Genomic DNA, 20,986 nt, shown 5'->3' with positions numbered 1-20,986 from the left:
AGAGTTGGTGGTAACGTTGTGTTCTGCCAGTCACGGCTGCTGAAGGGAATTGTTAAATCCATAACCCTGACTTTGTTATTTTAGTGAGTATATGTTCTTTGGAATAGCGTTTCCTTTCATCTAGTAAATGTGCAGCTGAAATTATTTTGCAACATGGCTGTGATTTCCATCTGCAGGCTTTCTACAATTCCTGAATATTTGCCAGCCTTTGCTTTTCATAAATTAAGACCATTAGTGTAATTTAAATGTCTACAAAATATGTGACATATGTATGGTTCAAAAACCAATTTTGCGTGTAATCTTGCAAAACATTACATTCTGTTTAATACACATCTTTTTGGTTTTTTTTCTCTAATAATTGCTTTGCTTGGAATAAGAACACCTGTCATTTCAGTTAATAGTTTTACATACTTAGCATTTACTTTCAAACTTTTCACCTATCTTTAACATTCCATCCATGTTATCTCTTTTTAGTTCCTTAGTGAACTCACCAGCAACTTACAATCGATGAAAACCGTCAATTTGAATCTAGGTTTCTCTGATTGACAACATATGGCAGAAAGGGAATAATGAAGATTTAGACTATCCAAGTAATTTTAGTTAATGGTCAAAAAAGAAATCCTAATTTTATTTCTTTGATTCTAAGTTGGACTTAGCAAAATATTTCAGGTAAACATTTGCCATAAGATTTTGCTGGGAAAAGGTACATTTTGCAAAAAAAACTTGAAGGAAAACTTGCATTTCCAACCCAAATACCACCATTATTTTTTTCCTACTACTGTCAGCCAAAACATGCTTTAGTTTCTGTCACCAGCACGAATTATCATTCAAAATTTGTTGTGCCATTCCTAACAAATGTTGAACAGAGTATAAAGGAATGGTCTATCAAAAATGGAGACACAACTTGTGAGTGGTAACTACCAGTGGAAAATTCCTACTCTGTCTCTTGGCACCAAAGTCAGTGAGGATTATGGGAAGAGATAGCATGGTATAAGTTACCAGTAGTTATAGAGAACAATTTGAAAAATTACAGTTTTGTTTAAAGTACATGGAAGACACTATCAGTGGGAAATAGAAAATAGCTGACCTTACAAAAATACAACTTAAAAAGGAGAATTCTAGTATTTTCTGATTTTTTTTGTCTAGTTTTAGGACCTTATGCTCATTTCTAAGTACATTTTGTGCACTTTTCATATGTTAATAAAGTAATGCATATAATAGCATGTCTTTTTTTTTTTTTTTTTGTCAGAAGCATTCTTTTCTATACAAAGCTCCTGTAACTTTGATGACATTCTGTACAGGAGTAATAAAGGCCAAGTCTTTCCTGTGAACTAGGTCAAATGGATTAAAGTTTCTTGAGCTTTTTATTTAGCCATACCTGAGACTTTCAGATAAGTAGAAGCTATAATTGAGTGAAAGAATTCTGCAGACTCTAAAGTGTAGTTAATTGCATCTTTTTTCCTAAGTTCAACATAAGATATCAAAACATTTAACTTTTGTTTTTGGTAATATTACAATTGATTCCAGCTCCAATAAGGTTTTAGGTTGACACAAAGTAAAATCATTGAAAGAAAATGCAGGCAAACCTTGATAAAGACCAGATGAAATTGTGGTGGTATTCAGTTAGACTCATACACACATTGTATTAATAATAATAAAAAGAAGTTCAAAACCGTGATCTTATTTCATAAGGGTTTTTTTTTAAATTGATTTTATCAGCCTACATTAGATTTCTTCAAAATAGAAATTCACACTGACTAGTTCAGCATGGTGACTTCGAGGTTTTGAACCCATGACTTCATTAATGCCACAGGCATGACTAAAACAGTATAGTTGAAGTGCATCTTTTTTTAGACATTAATAAGTCATAGTGAAAAGAAATAATTAGCATATCTTCGGGCCAACAGAAGAACATTGAAAAAGAAGTCAAGTAAACCAGAGCATTTCAAGATAATTGCCAGGCATACATCATTATTCCAGATTAGCTAAGGTCACGCACTTGATGCTCCCAGTTTTTGCATCCATATATGTGGTCATTGTTGCCATCAAACTGCTGGATTTTGATGGCTTTATTCAATGGACTTAAGAATAGACCATGAAGAAAAGTACTAAAATCAGCAAATATAAAAAGCACATACTCCATTCAGTTAATCAATGACCTTTTTAACCTTGCTGTATGCAGGAAATATCCACTTGTATTTTAGTAATTACATTAGCTTCCCTAATGGCATTTGATACAGAGGGTATAGGAAGAACTTATCTGCAGCTGAAGAATGCAGGCAACAGTTTTAGTTTGAATTGCAAATACTTTTTCTCATTGGAGTTAAGTGGGGAGAAGGAGAACTGAAAATAAATTTGTGTCCTCTCCTCAGTCGGAGAAGCCATTATTTTTCAAAGCTTGTTATCATTTTTTTTTTCCTCATTATGTTAAAGCTAATAACATTTTGCACACTCTAAAAATCTCTGTGAAATCATGCAAAACTGTAAAGAGGAAGAATAAATGCAGTTGTTAGTACATTTGGGGCTTAAGAAATTTATCTTTATTTCAATTCATGCTACAAATTCTATTTTTGATTTCGTGGAGATACCTCAACCAGTTTGTGCCTTCTCCTCTGTCTATAAAATGGGAGAACAACATTTTCTTCCTCCTTTATCTTTTTTGTCTGTTAGAATATATACTGTCTGCTGAAATAAATTATTTTAGTGTCTGTACCAAGCAAAAAGCAGTGACGCAATTCACACAAACTGGACTTCCTGGAACAAAGGATCACACAAATTTAAAAATCAAAAGATTATTAAAATTATCTCTTTTCTGGTCTGTGTAGGATAAGTTCAGCAGGACAGGGATGATGATTCTTCCTTAACTTCTGCAGCTTTTGATTATGTGTGTTCTTCATAAACCAGAGGTTGCATTCTGACATTTTTTCCTAAAAGGCCAAAATGGATCTGTCCTCCATTAGGTCTGATCTGGTTTTATCTCTACTATTGACTCCATAACAGCTCTGACAGTAAACTCTGAAGATTAATTGTGTTTTGCATAACAGGAAGAAAATCTTTATTTATTTCAAACCTGTCTTGCCTAATCAGGAATAAGTGAAAATGGGGAGAAGCACAAGGGACACAGAAATAGAGCCCTTGGCAGCTAAGAAAGAGGAAATGGAGCATATAATGGAGGGCATACACTTTCCCTTCTATGATTTGAGTGGAAGGAATCCCTGAAGTGGGAGTAGGAGGCTGATAAGCAAGAAACTTAAAACGTGAAATGGTGGCCCTGCTATGAATGTTTCACGTTTCAGTATTCTGTTTTACTTCAAGGGGTATGTGGTATGAATACTGAAAACCGAATAGAAAGTATTTCTGGTTTTGCTTCCTTCTTCCTACCCATCAAGATACATGGGATTCCCCATTTTCTATTATGGCTACTGCTGGTTTTGCTTATTTAAAACTAGTGCTGCACACTCAATTTCTACTGTAGACTGAGCTCTCTGCAGAGGGTATTCCTGCATCCATCTTTGACACCGTGAGCTTCTTTTATGAGGCTTTCCTATCTCCCTCTGTATTTTCATGTATGAAAACTGCTACAGTCTCTAAGACGGTTGTTTCTTTTTGACGTGAAAACCAGCCTCTTAGAACAAGTTTTGAATGCTGCTGGTTAAGAGAGGTGTTAATGGCTATTATCAATGGTTGTTTTATCAGCAGGCAACTACAGAGCTGGTTATAACTCATGGGTGTGCTGATGTGCTAACCAGATGTCAGTTCTGTATCCTCGTTCTTAATATCACCAAAATCAGTTTGATTCTCCTTTCCAATGCTAGAATGGTACACCCAAGCTTCCAGTTGATTAGATGTGATATACAAAAAGTTATCAAGTGATGTCCATACAAATAGAAAAAATAAATCCGTTTTAGATCAGATGATCATTTTACTCAAGCCCATAGAATCATCAGGCTTTTAAAAATTATAGTATATGAAAATGCGTATTGTAAACAGAAAATTTTGCACTAAGGTAATTATCACTTCCTTCAAACAGAGACTGCTGTTTTATTATATATACAACCTTTGTGTCATTAAGACTCATCATTGTTATCTGGATGATAATCGTGAGTACTTATCCCAGCCTTGTGCCATTTTAGGCATGTTTATTTTGATCCACGCTCCAAACTTTCTTTCAAATCATTTGAAGTTGCACAGGTGGCATAAGTATCACCAACTGGCTTCGAAAGTTAAAAACTTCTAATTTAATAGTTAAGCCAGGAAATATTCATTGTGTGTTTGTCTTAAAAGTATATAATTTGCTTTGCGTTTTCCACTCTTTTTGGAAACCTGGTGAAGATGCAGAGAAATTAACACTGATGCATAAACTTTTGTTATAGAATTAGTTTAGTTTATTTTTGCATAACTGTGTATGTTGGAGATATTTGTTCTTTTGTTGTAAAATCAGCAGGTAAAGAATGTACAAATTTAAAAGACTGTAGCGTGGGAACATGTTTCTAAGAGCATTATTTTGACTCAAACATGTTTTAATACACCTGAGGTCTGATTTTGAAAGAAGATAAGTGAACGTGTGACAGAAAAGAAATTTTTTTGCTAGTTTTACTGAGTATGAGGTGGATTCATAATAAACCAGAGGACATTCTATGATAAAATATTTGATATGCCTGTGCTACCTGCATTGGCTTAACTGTAGAATTCGGTCTTCTGTTTGGATTTTCTTTGTCAGTTTTCAAACAGTGGAGGTAGCCTGCAGGTGATAAGTATCCCATTAATCTTTCTGATCCTCTAGCACTTGAGCATGAGAATAACTGATCAATTACAGCAATTGTCTCCCTAAATGAGCTTTGCACATCTGCCTCTTATTTAATTAGTTAACTGTCTGCCCATATATCTGATAGAATGGAATCCTAGTGGCTTCTTACAGCTTGTTCTGTGTTACTCTACAATAAGGATGGGGTTGTTAGCAAAATGGGCACAAAAGGGTATTTATCCACTACCCGCAATAAATATACGTGCTATTGTGTAGGAGTGCTTTTGTCTCTAATCGCTGTTTGTAGAAACCTACTTAAAGCACATCAGTTTGCTTTCCAGCTTCCTATTTAGTCCTTAGTTGTAAGCTTTATATTTGTGTATTTGTCATTTTTATAACACAGCTAAAGTGTTTCCGTGCCCTAAACTAACTTATCAATGTGTTGCCTGTATGATTTTAGATAACAGAAGCTACCATACATAGATAACATTAGAATTGTAATTTCCTCCATGTCTCTTTACAATGCATCTTTTAAATACTTATTCCCTCAGAAAATAAATTGGCATTTCCAAAGCTGCAAAGAAGTATTTACAATAGTGGCAATGTTATTAGGTATTAATTATTCAAATTAAGTACAAAAAAATTAGTAACAACGACACGGCATAATTCAAAGGCTTTTTTAAGAAACATGGACTACAAACCATTGGTTATAATTTTAATAAAAATAAGATTTCACATTAATGCCTTTTTCATTACTACCGAAGCTTTCAATTATCAGAAAATCAATTACCAGGGGAAAATTAAAATAATTTCTAAGCAGAGGCCTTATTCTCTACCTGTTAATATCTGATCAGGTTATTCTTAAGAATTTAAATTATTTAGTTTTTAAAGATTGTTTTCTTATGTTATCATATAATAAATTGCTTTGGATGATATAGATACGTATGTATGTATTTATTTATTTAAATGGTGAGCAGAGCTAAATGCCAAAAATACTTAATTAAAAAACATTCTATCCTGAACCTAGTGTAGATTATTCCAGGTGATGCTTTGATGCTTTCTGTTCATTTAAGTATGTTTGAATCTGAAATTGTCAGATAATTCTGCTTGAACCTTGTTTCAGTGAATTTGAGTGATAAAAATGTGCAGCACAGGTATTTTATGGAATTTCTGAAACCATGGAGCATAATACCTAAATATCACCACTCTTCTAAATTCATTTTTGACTGTTTATTGCAGGTCTGGTTTGTATGAAGTCGAGTACTTCAGTGGTTGAACTTGTTATGCTGCTTTGTTCACAGGTAAGACATTATCTGGTTTTAATTGTATTAGTTTCTTTGCATAGTGCTGGATTACTGCCAGCCTAAGAACTATAGATTGCTCTTTGTTTTGTTCTTCCTTTTCAGTAAAAAAAAATACAAATTCATCTTTTCTAATAGCATATAAATCGTAGATTTTTTTTTTTAATATGTACCATAATGTCACTATATTCATAGGGCATACCATGTATATTTGCATTTGGTTTGAAAAGTGTATGGATGTAAATTATGCAATTTTTCTGTGCATGAAGTCTCTTTCAAGCCAGTTCTTACTTGGAATATGTAAATAGGATACTGGTTTTGTAATTTTATGTTAAAATCTGTCTTTGTATTAGTAATTTTCTAAAACATTACTTTGTTGTGACTTTACTTTTGGTATACATGACATAACTTATTGCATCTTTTATATAGCTGCTTGTATATAAAAAGTAGAGGAACAAGGTTTAGGTAGTCCTCAGGAACTGGCAGAAGCAGAGTATCTCTCTTTAAAAATGCTGCGGTTATTTTTTTTCTTAGCATAGCAGTAATGGGATTCTCAGAAATCTGAAACAATTAACATTTTGAATTGCTTTCACAAGTAAAATTTTCAAAACTAAAATAATTCCTCATACTGTTTGGATTGTTTACATCTCAATTTAATTTTTTTTTGTCAGAGTGTTATTGGCTAAATTAATATATAAAACCTTTTACTTTAAACTGCCAGTAATAGGTTACCAACAAACATTTTAGAATTTTGCTCATTTTGTAAAATATAAGGAGAATATAATGACTTAACAGATCCAAATAACTTCACAAGTTTTTACACTTCTCTAAAGACTTATTAACAGTGTTTCATTCACCAAGTTCCCCACAGATTTATAATACCAGTTAAACTCAAACCAAGTTAGTATATAAAATGGCCAGGTTAACTTGTTATACTATTACCAAGGAAAATTACTTTTTTATAGTTTTACTTGTGCATTCACTGCTTCACATTGAGAACATGCACAAAAAAATCTCTGAAAACAAATTAGTTTCTAGGGGTAATTGAAATGAAAATCCACTTTTGAGGAATCTATCTGAAAATAATTAACATTTACAACTGATTTTCAGGGAGGGGGTTGCAACTTACCTGCTGTTTGCCAGTCCTTATGTTGCATTTCTTCAAGCTTGTGTCATAAGGAAATCATTAAATCTTGTTTTCCTTTTCCCCCCTCCCTCCTCTTCCTTCCCCCCCCTCCCCCCCCCCCCCCCCCCCCTTTTAGCCAGGGTGGATATTGGTTAGGGAAAAGTAAAAGAAAAATACATCCCTGGCCGGAATCCTCAGTGGGTTTTGAACTTCAAACCTTCTCCAGCAGGGCACTTGAAAAATTTGTTACCTAATGGTGAAGTCCTGGGTTCCAGGAAAATTCCAAAAGATCCATTAAGGCTTTTGAGCCCTATGTTCATGTCATGCAACTTTTTTTTTTTTTTTTTTTTTTTTTTAGCAGCTTTTCAAACCTTTTATTGAAGGAAGGAGTAACTTACAGTCCTTTCTTCTCTAGCCTTTGGTTTTACTGCAGTTCTCAGGAATAAAATGGAATGTAGCATTAGGGTCTAGTGTCTTTGATGGCCTCATCATCTAATCATAGGTTTAACATTACTCATTTGCTGGCTCCAGGAATTCCTGCCATTAAGGGCCCTAGAGATGAAACTTTGCCTCAAATATTGATTGAAAGGAAGAGAGAGAAATTTAAGCTCTTTCTGCAATGCTTTTTCTTTAGACATCTCAGTAAAGCTATATAACAAATGCAGCTAAATCAATTTGTTATTTTTATGACTATCATACATGTGGTTTATTATTTCATAATATTTGCATTTTAAAAATCAGCTTCATTTTATACCTGAAGTAATGTGAAGAGCCTAATAATTTTCAAATTTTGAACATGTATTCATTTTCTTCAATGTTTGCTTGGGAGAGCTGCTTTTCCATGATCTGAGTACTTGGGGAAACAGTAAGCTTTTAGTTTTCATACCCTACCTGATACTTCAGGGTTGTTTCCCTATCTTCTAAATAAGGAAGACTTTGTGTCCTGATGTCCATTTATTATGAAGTACTTCAGAAGCTACTGCTGTAACGTTTGGTGGTGGTGATAAATGTTTCTACAGGAATTAGTCAACAGGGGGCTGTAGTGGTGCAAATTGCATTCTCCTCCCCTCACCTTCCTAACTCCAGAAGTATTGCTTCTGTAAATTGCATCTGCACAGAATATTGTATTTAATCCTGTAGGCGTACTAAACAATCAGGTCGGTAGTTCTATTCATCTGCAGGAAGAAAAATAGTTATTTTTTTCTATTTACATTTTAAAACTGTCAAAAGAAAACATGAGGTAAATGCTATAAAAATACTGATCCACAAGATGGCTAGAAGAAGAGAATGGCAGACAGACAAATATAAAAATCCAGCCTGTAGCTAACAGAAATTGGAATTGGGAGTTTAGGAGATGTTCTCTGCGGCAAATGAGGTTAACTCATCTCTCAAAAAAAAGCAGATAGTGCTACCTGAGCTTTTCCACATGACACATTGCGTATTATGGACTGGAAAGGCTATATAAAGTACTGCACTTTTCAATAATCCTGAAGTAACTAGGGCTTTTCTTTCTAACATGAGTAAATCCTTCATATTCAAATTGAATGATATTTTACAGATTATGTGGGGAAGTTTGAAATGTGTCACTCAAAAGATAGATGACTATTAAAAACCTTTGAAAAGTACAATTTTGTTTGCACAGAACAGAGTAACTTTAGACATTGAAAAGGAAAGGGAAATGCGAAGTTTGTTTTCCTTTCATTTGCTATAGCAAATTAGATGCTTTTATGCTCTTTATGTTGGAAATTCCATGTTAATGACTACAGATTAGCAAGGATGTCAGAATTTTTTTTCTTATCTGAGCTCCTGAATAAAATCAACATTGCCAGCGGCTCACGTCCAAGGTATGGTCTAAATTTACATGAAATATCACATTACAAATGTCTGAAGGTACATGTCATGGATAATTCAGTTCATATGGGCAGTCTTTTAGACTCTGAGGGATACGCAATCAAGCCTTTCCCTCAAAGGAATTTGGAGTTTCTGTGAAAAATACATTTTAAGTTTTACAGGAACTCCTGTAGGGATAGTGCCTCATTTGTGGGTCTGGGGAAGAACAAAAAGTTCTACACTTTGTATTTTCAGAATCTCTCTGGTACTGTAAATTGCTTCCCTGCACCCATTTTAATTTTTTCCTAGCATTACATACTTCACTAGATTAAAATTTAGGTCAATTTGAAGGCTTTATATTCTTTATTTCTTAAATTAAACCAAAAGCACACATCCAAGTACCTGAAATATATTTTTTTCTAGATAATTGATAATAAACATATAATGATTTTCACTTTTCATAAAGCAGGCATTTTCATTTGGATTTAGTGTATTTTAACATAAAAATGGATGAAGATGTGTTATGTTTGACAAGATCTGTGCTCGATTAGCTGGCCTTTGTTCCCTCAGCATATTTGAGCATGTCATACCTGTATGCTGTTGGAGTGGCAGATTTCTTCAATAAGCCATGCAATTTTTTTTATAATTACATTAATTTTTGCAGTGTAGTTCCTTTTTACATCAGATTTAAGAGTTCAATTACTTTTTCCTTATTCTTTCTTTTTTTTTCCCCTAACCAAAATGCTACAATAGTTTCTAATTACTTCCAGATCTTTGACAAATTTTTCTCTTTGGGGATACAGCTTCTGCAGAAACTAAATGATGTTATCCCAAAGGAGTTTTATCTCATGCCACTTATATTTTTATATATCTTATCTATTGACAGAGGAAATTAATTTTCTTAAACAGAAAATACTGTCTTAGTATTTAAGACATCTTGCTGCTTGACCTGTTTAAAAATATAACTATTATAATGGATAAATGGTTACTTTAGGGAAAAAAAAGTTATGTGATTTGTGATTGTAGAATACATGTAGAATATCTGACAAATTTCAGGGGTTTTTTGTTTTCAATACGTCATTCATTCTGTTGATTTCCCCTCCCACCATGTTGGAAGTTTGATCAAGATTGTAATTCAGGAGCCTCCAAAGGAAATATCAAAGCTAGAATTAAAATAATCTGCTTCTGAATCACTATGTTGAGCAAAAAGATTTCTTTTAGATGCTATCCCTTGTAAACAGGCTTTTATGAGAAAAACTGTATGAGGAGTGAGGAAAAAGATATACATAACCAAGAAATGCTTTACTTAAAACTGGCAATTAAAGCCTGTTAGGAGATTCTTAAGTAAATGATAACACATGGTCCCACTTGTAATTAGGCTATAAGTAGATTCTGTAAATTGTTTGCTTTTATGAAAAACTATAGAACTTAAAGTGCCTTAAATAAAGCAAACTATACCAGGATTATATCCATAACTTGACAAACTCTAGTATGTAACTAATGGGTAAACTGAGCTTTGGCTAAGCCTTTCAAACTTTGGTTAACAGTGTGAGCCTCATAAATGAGTTGTGTCTGTCCACATTGTCTTATCTATTAACCTGGAAACTTTGAAGTGCTTGGGCTGAATCCAGTCTGTCTCTCCATATCATAGTCAGCCACTCAGTACATACTTAATCAAAAAAGATCTGTGAAGGGTCTGCTCCCATGCAGCACAGTCCATAAAACACTTTCCAGTGTTTTGACACATGTAAAACAGTAGTTGTATACTGCTATATATACTATAGCAATCAAAACTTTAAAGAGGCAAAATGGGGCAGAAGGCAGGAGAGGGGAAGGTGAATGAGTACATTTCCTGTTGTCCTAAGTGGCAAGAAAAAAATTTAAACAATACCAAGAAATTAATCCAATTCCAAGGAGAGGTGGAAAAACAAATACACACCACCACCCACCACACCACCATCCAAAAAAAAAAATGTCTTGCCAGTGCAAATTTGAAGGAAATTCTCACCAAGTAAATTTGGTGATAGGTTTAGCTTCCTAGAATATAGGAAGACCTATCAACCAGGCACTAGAGAGATTTCAGTACACGCTAGCACATCTAAATGTGCATTCTGCCTCCAAGTATGTGATAGCTCTTGGGCTTCAGAAACTGGCAGCTGTTCAACACAGAAACCAAGCAGAAAAAAGAAATCCTTTTCTGGTCCCTACAGCTGACCAGAGGAAGCCCTGAAATGTGGGATTCATGTAATAGCAACACAATCTATGCTTCCTGGTGCTAAACATACTCTATTCAAGGCTTTCTAGAGAAGTTCAAGTAAGAATTCTCCAGCTCTGCTGTACAGGGCCTTATTACCAAGCACCATCCTCACAGGTATCTTACCAGACTATCTATTTTAAATTTTAACATTATACATTATTAGAAACCTTTTGATTTTCATTATAGATTTCTTTATAATAATTTTGTATGTATTTACTCCTGTTGTCAGTATTAGTTTCAACTTTAATTATGCTTATTGGTCCTCATTTATTTCCTCCAAAGGTATTCCTAGAGTTCTCATACCCCTTAATTTTTTTTTGATAAGTGATACCTCTTTCAGAGTAACTGTGATAGTAGCACACTAACAGAACTGTTTCCTAGTTGTCTTTTTGACACCGACTGCAGTAGGAAGACTGAAGAGAAGTTAAATAATGACTTCTCTTAAATTTAAAGAGCAATGAAGCTGGGACTTTATTTAGGAAATTAAGTCTGATATAACTTCGATGGCAAAATGAAGGTTGTTTATGCAAATTCTTATGGAGGTGTAATTTTTTAATCTTTCTTTTCCTAATCATGAAACAAGTCGGAAATTTTACCTTTGGCTGTGTTTTCCCATTTGTCCTGTTAGTTTATCCACTGTCTCTGTATTTCTACCAGTGCAACTAGTAGGAGACAATGCTGCATATCTTATCACTGCAAAAGTCTGAATTAAAATCTGATGCAGAAGGGAAGGATACATAGAAACACACATGCATACAGAAACTCATTGTTTCAATACATTTTTCCAGCATATCTTGAAAACAGTTATCCTAACAGAGTTCTGGATCTGCTACACTGCTTCTGTCCTGCAGCTTCTTCGCTGCTAACACCACTTCTGTAGCAGTGCTGGTATTCATAAGACGCAAACACATCTGAAAACTGTTCAGTCATTTGTTTCCTTGTTTAGTCGGTTAAGCTGGTTGAGACCCTGGTTCAAAAACCACTGGAGCTACTCAAAGAAAAGGGTTCAGGATTTCAAATCAGGGAGAAAAGAGGAGAAGAGAGAAAATGTCATTTGTGTTTTAATGGCAGTAAGCTGTAAATTCAGATCTCTGCATCTAATGGAATCATACTCTTAGGCTGCAGTTTCAATGTTCAGCTCAGACTTCTTTCTGGGCCAAATCACATTGGCAGAGGTATCATGTCTTCTCCATGTTCCTGCTCGCTCCCTTTCACCAATACATGCAGTGGTAGAAACAGTCACATTAAAATAAAAAGTAACTCTGGATAAATTAGTAATTTTTAACAGGTTATACTTCTTGAGTAGCCATGAGAGCAATAGCTCATAGCAGTTGGCAGGTAGGATGGCTGAGGTTGTAGGAACAAATGGCTGCCCCTGTGGCAGTCAAGAAAAAAGACAGGAATTTTGACATTTATTGGGACAGAAGTAAGTTACAACCAAAAAAATCCCACAGATTGACATACACTGGACAAAGCACTAGAAAGGTGTATGAAAATGCCAGTCACATAGCTCCAAACCGGGGGTTGGTAACTTCACTTTTTATCTCTCAAATTTTAGACTCTAAGTTCAATAAATAAAGTGTTTGTAGATGAAGTGAGTACTTTCTCTAATATTGTCATCCTATGTGGGCTATATAAATGTCCAGCAAGAGATAAACAACATTTCTTCCCTGTCCTTATCCATTATCAGATATGTTACAGCCTAAACATGTACTTATGTTTTGGTGTTGATTTGGGCCTCTTCATAATCCAGAACACGGCCTATACACAAATAGGCTGTCATACACACTTAATGTAATTTCCAAAATGAGAAATGACCTCCAGTATAAGCTACAGGGGAAGTAGAAAACTTTTTCCTTTATATTGTTTTGCTCTAGAAGTAAAGTGGTTTGCTGGGGGGTGCTGGTGTGGTGTGGTTATTCCCCACCCCCCACCCTCCCTCCTGCCCTGCCTCCAGCCCCGTTTCTCACTTGCTTTATAGAATTTTGGAAGTTTTCCAAAAGATGATAATTTTGCATTATCTTATGTATTTATTTTTTTTTTACACTAAAGGGACGTCAGAGAATTTTCTTGCATTAATTCCTTGTCCATGTGTGGAATGTCTTCCAGCCCAATCTCCCTCTTCATCTCTTGGCCATCTGCTTCTGATAATGTAACTTTCAAATAGAAACCATCAATGTATTCTTTCCTACTTGTTGGGCAATTTTACTTGCTTATTCTGTGAGATGTCCTTCCAAATTCCCATACACTCAGAAAACTGCTTCTGTGTTTTGCCTTCAGTAATAAGACAAATCTCTTCTTCAATATCTTACACCAGAGTTATCAAAGAACTTCTGGTCCTTTCTTTTCCCTGTCCTTGTCAGAGTATTTTTGTCAAAAAAAAAGTCATTTACATTTATTGCACGTCAGTGAGATGTGGATCTGAACCTCCTCTAGATTCATGGCAAAACAGGCAGGATCAGAAAATTGTAAGAATTATTTTCCCGTATCCTGATGTGGCAAGGTGCCTTCTCTGTTAAGTTGCCTGCGATTGAGAAGGATCTTAGATCAGAGGAAAAGACCAAGAAAGTCAGAAAGGGTCAGCTAGTATTTCTTAAAGGGCTGAGAAAGGGTGCAAAAGCTCATTATTGGAGGCCATCATTATTAATAAATATAACATAGTTTGGGGGTGTTTCATATTATATATATTATGGACCCAATGTAAGGAGTAGTTTTCTGTTCATCAGAAAGTCTTCCCTTTAATTGTGGGCTTTGCAAGACTTCAAATTAGTTATGCATCTCTAACGTCAAAGATTGGTTGAGTAATAAGTGGACTAGCTTTTAGGATTAATAGCTATATGTATCAACAGTGTTGTTAGTATCATTTTAGTGTCTCTTAAATGAAGAGCTGTTTTTCCAGTCAGGAAGGAAGCTCTAGAAGTTACAGAGATGCACGTATCTTTTATCACATATCTTCTGTCTGCATTAGAAGACATGCAGAATTTCAACAAGGTGATTAACGTTAATATTGTATCATCTAAATAAATTTGGCCATTTCCCTAGTGTTGTTGGATAATGTAAATGTTTTTGCAATTGTGGATTTTTTTTTTCTTCTAAGATACCAGTGAAATGTTCCTCTGGGAATAGTTGACGACTTCTCCAAGATAAACTGAGCAATTTCCTCAGGTGATCAGAAGGGCGATGTGTGTTTCCAAGAACGCGAAAAATTAGCTCCAAGTCAAGAAAGGAAAGATGAGGTTTTAGTCTGGTGAAAGTGAAATCTGAAACTTCCTATTACCTTCCTATTACCTTTGCTGCATTGTTAAAGACAAATTCATATAAATAGTGTTGTGAAAGTTTCACATTCTTTTCCCTTCTGTGATTTGGCCAGAAGCCCAGTGTATTCCAATACTTGCAGATTTGTCTTCCAGGAGGATGTCGTCAGTCATTCTGCAACTTCCTTATTGGGGGAAATAGGCGCTTTTAAAATGGATGACCTCTCATAAAATCCTAAAATTTATCCCAAATTTACTTGAAAGAGTAGACAAAAAATACATTTTATTTATCATCTATCAGCAGTGTACATGTGAGTGTGAGAGGATAAAAGCAGTAAAATTAGAATTCTTAGATCTGATTCTCATTCCAAACAGTAATGGAAGGTTTTAAGACTCCAATATCTTTAGCTCAATTCTTCTAGGAATGGTAGGGACAGTCAGTCTTATGATCTTTAAAACTTCATAATCTTCTGAAAAATTTATGAGCAATCTGATCAAAAATTTATGAGGCTGTATCCTGAAATCAGTTAGTTTTTCTGTTTTTACCTACTTCTAATGGACATGTTTTTCTGCCATAAAGAAACATGTCCTTCAGTCTTGTAACATTTCCTTTGAATCTTTCCTCTGAAATGAAGTAAAGCAAGTTATTGGTGATTTTAGAAGGTAACTTCACAACATGGAGTTCAAACCCAAGGTAAATCACATGCATGTTGTGAATTGCAAACACATTTTTATTAAATTTTCCCTTCCTTATCCTGATAAAAGGTAGCACCTGTTCAGCTCTGTACAAGACTTTTCTCCAAACATGTTCAAGGGTCCAGAAAGAAGAGTCAGTATAATAGATTTTCATCTGTCTCAAGAAGTTATGATTATAATACAGTAATTGAAAAATTGAGGTATTAGCTGAGATATTAATACCTTAGACTTAAAAATTAAATAAATATTCAATATGACAAAAAGAAAAAAAAACTCAGATTAGTTTAAGACATGGAGAAGACAGAGTTCCAAAGAAGCTACAACTGATAGAGACAGTGGCACCTGTAGTGGAAGAATTGTAGGATGCTTACTAAATCAGTTATCTGTCCATTCAGTAACTGCAGTTTGCTGAGAAACTTGTCATTTGTGACACAATTTTAGGCTTCCTTGCAGAAATCTGAAAGGGTGAGAGTTCTCATGTAAATTATGAAAACTCTGAGAATAGCTATTCCTTTTTTTTGTAAAGAAATTATGTCAGATTTATTATTTAATACTAGCACAAGATTTTTTTTTAAGAAATTTTCTAATAATCATGAATAAAAATTTTAAAATTATTGTAAGAAAAGGTTGGTTTGGAAACAAGTATAATATAAACTAAAAAAAAGTCCTTTAGCATGCCAAGGCTAGTTGTTCCTTTTTTGCTCCTTCACTATTTGTTTTTTTACCTGTGCAAATTTTGTGGTATTGACTTAACATGTTGCTAAATTTGTTAATGGTGTCGAGCCTTTTTGTTTGTTTGTTTGTTAGTGTACTGGGGATTGGAGAATTTTAAAGAAATAGGACTAGGAAAATGTGCTCAAAAGTAAAAATTGTAAGAATATCAGAGTAACAAAATGGACGTCATTATTTGAAAAAAAACCAACCCAACAAACCCTGAATTTCAACTAATATCTGTACTGTGTTACAGTTCATTCTTTAGAAGTTTTAGCCTTTTACTCTCATCCCAATTTTATTCATCTGCTGTCTTCCTCTGCATGAACAGTTCCGTAACAGTATTCAGTCTGAACCTTCTGTCAGGGAGCCTGTGCTGATGTTTTCTGGATGCAGTGATGCTTTTCAAGTAGCGATAGAATAGAGGACGAGGGCAATTTAGGTGGGGATAAGGGGGAGGCAATTACCACTATCCTAATCATTTAGTACATTTAGTACATTTTTGATGTCTTCAATAGAACTTTGCATAATATAAAATATTTAGAACATAGCCATAGTGGACAGCAATTGAACTGAATGTCTAAAGTTATAACGTTTAGTTATTGTGTACAAACACATTTTTTTTTAAATTTCCTTCAATGTTAATAAAATGAAATTTGATATCTTCATTCTGGTTTTAGTACCAAGAAGTGATGTGCCATCATTCTTGAACACAGTCTGTGTTAGTCCCTAAATGTGCCTCTGTCCCCAAGTCTTCTATACCCTACCTTGTTCCAAGGGGTGCAATGCCGGCAGTAATAGTCATCCCTACTGCCCTGTCAAGAGGGGCCCCAAGGGAAGAAAGGTCCACATATCCTTCTTGTAAAGAAGAAATTCTCTGGTACACCATTTAGTTAGAAGTCTTCCGTTACTTCAGCATGTAATTGGCATCAGCATTTCTGAGGCACAGAAAAGTCTCCCAGCTCTTATTTTAAAGCCCAGAAGATTCAGGATATGAACTACACCAAAACCACCTGAGATACAGTGTGGTCATTCAAGCACTTAGGTGCTAATAACCAAATGTATATGCTATGATTCTATTTGCCTATAGCATAAATTTTCCAACCACCGTCCAAGCATCCGTTAAATTTGGTGTTTATCTTTCTGCTTCTTGCATCTTGAGGAAGAGAAAGATCTTCTGTGTTGTCTAAGATAATGTAATCAAAATCGCTGCATGTTCTTTGGGTGTATAACTCCACATCTTAATCCATTTCTTGAAGTGCCTGAAGTGATCTGAACGACCATTGCAAAGACAACTGTAATGCTGGCATTTTTAAATATTTCAGTTTATTGTTTGGGTCTTTTAGAAAGAAACTTAAAGAAAGAAAAACAGGTGCCACTTCAGAAGTACAGATCACCCCTCAGGATCATGAATCTGTAATACTAAATTGTGCCTAAAACTGAGAGGAAATTATCATAGTAATAATTATTCCCTTATTTGTGGATTAATGGGAGTTTTTAGTGAAGTTTGTAGTAGTGAGTTTGTAGTGAAGCAACACATGAACCATGAATCCTGGTTTATTTCTGGTTTGCATCATTATTTTTTCCAGATAGTTGGACAGGTTTCATACATTTTTATCATGAATTATTACTTTGAATAAATAGTTGAGATTTTTCACCTATGGAGACGTAAAAAGAGATTCGTTTGCTTCCACATAGATTTCTAGTGGCTTTTTAGGTACTTTAAGATATCTCACCTAAAATCCAGTTAGCCTTTTTGGATGCCCTGCAAGTATCCAAGGCATTTGCACTGGGCAGGAAGATCTGACAAGACTTGCAAGAATCTCTTGGTCTTTTGCAGACACAGGTTGACCCTCTGTCTCTCTTTAAACATTTAATTAGCATGCTTTCTTCTGGCTTAGGAAGCATTTTTTTTGTCTTCTCTCTTTTCAACTTCTGTCCTGAATTGTACTCACACCAGTTTGGCTTTTCTGGCTGCAGAATCGTAGTAGCTTTGGTGCAGAAAAGCATCGCAAAAGAAAATGCTAATAGAGGTTTTTATAGTGTACAATAAGAGGCTCTGATTAAAAAAAAAAAAAAAGCTACACCTGAAATACTATCTCTAGCCCAGACTATTGTTTCCTAAAATGGCACTAGATGCCTATGCTTAGGCAATTGGATCCTTTCCTTCTTAGTTTCTCAGAGTGAATTTGTACTATGCCAAGGTGATTTAATTGCTTCCAAAAAATTAGATTGTTACGCTTGCTTCAGTGACTGGATTTGGAAAACAAAATCAACAACGCTGAAGAAAGGACCTGTTACAATGGTTTTCCAGCCCACAAGCTAGAGGCTTGAGTGCTGATACTCCGTCTTCCGTAATCAGGACTTACCTGCTCAGTAATAGATCGAGTATGTTAATTATTTGTGTATCTTAGTACCTTGCCTCTTATAAAACCGATCATAAGTATAAGATTATTGTTGTTGGGCTTTTTTTAAAAATGCATGACTTGGTGAAATCTGTGAATTTTCATAGGATCAGTAAGAAGCATCTTGCTGATTTCACAACTATTCTTTGAGAAAATTTCCTTATCTGTGCTAAGCTATTTTTTTTTGCCCAGATCAGGAAACAAGCTCTGGGGAGTTCTGTCTGATTTTTTAGTCCTGGAAAAAAAGGAAATGTAAAGCAAAATAGTTCTGTAACTATAACACTCTCCCTAACCATTTTTGTTTATAATGTGAAGTCTTAGACTGGAAGATTTCTCTGAACTTTAATGCAGCTAATGTATTTTGATTTTTTTTCTGTATAATGAAAAGTAAATATTTATTACTCTTAAAGAAAACTTTTAAAGAATTATCCCAAAAGAAAGTAATCTTTACTTGCTAGAGAGATACCTCAACCTTTTTCATCTCAAGTATCAAAAGTATGTTGGTGTGATAGAGGCAGTGAGTTCTATGACCAAAAGCTGTATGTAATGCATTGAGAATTTTCTCTTGAACTCAGTTGTATATGAAGTAAAAGTTGTTATCATATACTATCTATCAAGTGGTTTAAATCAGTTTTGAAAGTTTATCTTGAAAATCCATTTAAACAGTAAAAGGATTTTTAAAACTCTGTTATTAGCAACTGGTTTTGTTTTCACTTACAAGGGGGAAGAAACAAAGATTAAACTCAAGGAGGGGTGGATGTAACACAGATTATTGCCTGCCCTACATGATAAAATGTACAAGGAGTAACAGTGAAGCAAAGTGAAGAAGCTACTGCTGCCATACTCTGTTGCATTTAATATGTTCATTTGGCAACTATATGAATTGGAGAAACAAGATGTGTTTTCATGTTCACTAGACAAGGAAACCAAAGCTTGCTTAACGTTGAAACCAAAAACATGACCACCTAAAATTTATTTGAAAATCAGACTGAATCACAGTTTTTAAATTATCAGGTCATTCTTTGAAGAAAAAAAAAAAAAAAGAAAAGAAAAAGCAAAGCATTAAATTAAGAAGTTCAGCCTAAATTCAAGCTCCTTAGGAAGTCATCAGGCTCAGCTTCAGAAATGTGGTTTAAAATCCTTGGGTTTTGATCATGTTATATTTTATCTTCTTAGGAATGGCAAAATTCTATTCAGAAGAATGCAGGACTTGCATTTATTGAGCTCATCAATGAAGGAAGGTAATTAATTTTAAAGCTTTTGAACAAGTAGTCATTTTGCATTTATTCCATTGGGTGATAATACTTCCTCACCATCTGTTCCAAAAAGATTGTGAAAAGGCCATTTTAATTAAGATATTTATTGTATACATACTTTATATAGTAAATATTAATCTGAAAATGTGTAAATTCTGAACATTTTTTTTAATTGTTAGAAGGAAATAGAGCTCCCATGAACTGTATATAGGTTTGGGTTTATTTGAGAATTGAACCACCATTTTCCAGAGCAGCAAGGTTGCTTTACCCAGGCAGTCCAGGGAGCCCTATCTGTAAACCCATCTGCTGCTCCATCTGTTTTAGGAGCACAGCATTCACTGTACAACTGCACTTTTCTATACTATTAGTTCACAAGGAATTATTTTATCTAGAATTTCTGGTCCAGTTTGAGTCCTGTAAACACACACAGGATATTATGTATATACGAGCTGCCCTGCTTTTTCAAATTGTTAAGATACTTTATTATCAATCCTCAAGTAATTTTAATGCTGTATCTCTTTATATCTTCTACTCTGTGCAACGTTTGTCAGTACTTTCAGTCAGCAAGCTGAGCAGCAAAGGGGGACTCTTTGGCCTTCCCGGTAGTGGAATGCCAAAGACAAATGGAGCAACTTGTGTAACGTGTGTGACTTGTATTGGTCAGTACATGAAATCCATTTGAATCTAGATGTCTTGAAAAGAAAACATAGCAATACACCTGTTGAAGAGATTTTGTCATTTTATGTGTGTTTCTTTTTTCACCAATATTATGTAATTACCAATAGTAAAGTATCAAGTCCTCTCTTTGTTATAGGATAATTTTTGTCTAGCTGATATTTCAGTGGTTAAATCATGCATTCATTTAAAAGGAAGCCTTGAAGGCATCAGAGAGAGGAATATAGAACATTAATAGCTGAGAAACAGGAGCACGTAGCTTTTTACCCAATTTTTGGTTGGTGTAAATCCTCTGAATGGGCACAAAGTTACATTCCAGTACAGAAGTTGGAAATTTGGTCCTTTCACTGGAAATTCTTCTTGCTACAAAGCAGCAATATGAGTTTGGACCACAATAGGGCTCACCTGAGTGGGTCATGTACTGCACATTATACAAGAAATATTGCACGGTAATAGACTAAATAATTATAGTAAGCTTATGTTCTCGGACAGTAATATGGAATCCCATTCTTACCCTTTTTATTTTCTCAACCAGGCAAGTGGATTCAGGTATTACATGCTCACTATTGATAAAATGTTTATTCTGAACAAATCCTACATCTGCATATTTTTAACAGTCAGGCATTAAGGTAACAGTGGATGATCTACTCCCCTCTAACAATAAGTTTTCAAAATGGAGTAGTGTTTAAGAACTGCTGCTTAAATCCAATCAAAGGAATGTCTAATCAAAC

General features: G+C 34.6%; 1 protein-coding gene across 7 annotated transcripts in view; it reads left to right on the top strand.

Annotated features, from left to right (window-relative positions):
* Positions 1–20,986, top strand: part of NBEA (neurobeachin) — a 505,018-nt gene that overhangs the window by 231,550 nt on the left and 252,482 nt on the right. For all 7 annotated transcript variants that reach the window (XM_064441021.1, XM_064441019.1, XM_064441015.1 and 4 more), the window contains 2 exons: positions 5,984–6,045; positions 19,501–19,565. In XM_064441021.1, the coding sequence (XP_064297091.1) occupies positions 5,984–6,045; positions 19,501–19,565 (127 nt within the window). The remainder of the gene's footprint in view (positions 1–5,983; positions 6,046–19,500; positions 19,566–20,986) is intronic.

This window comes from Phalacrocorax carbo, chromosome 1 (assembly GCF_963921805.1).
Source record: "Phalacrocorax carbo chromosome 1, bPhaCar2.1, whole genome shotgun sequence".
NCBI lineage: Eukaryota > Metazoa > Chordata > Aves > Suliformes > Phalacrocoracidae > Phalacrocorax > Phalacrocorax carbo.
Note: the sequence above shows the minus strand (reverse complement) of the source record. Positions and strands in the feature narration are given on the sequence as shown.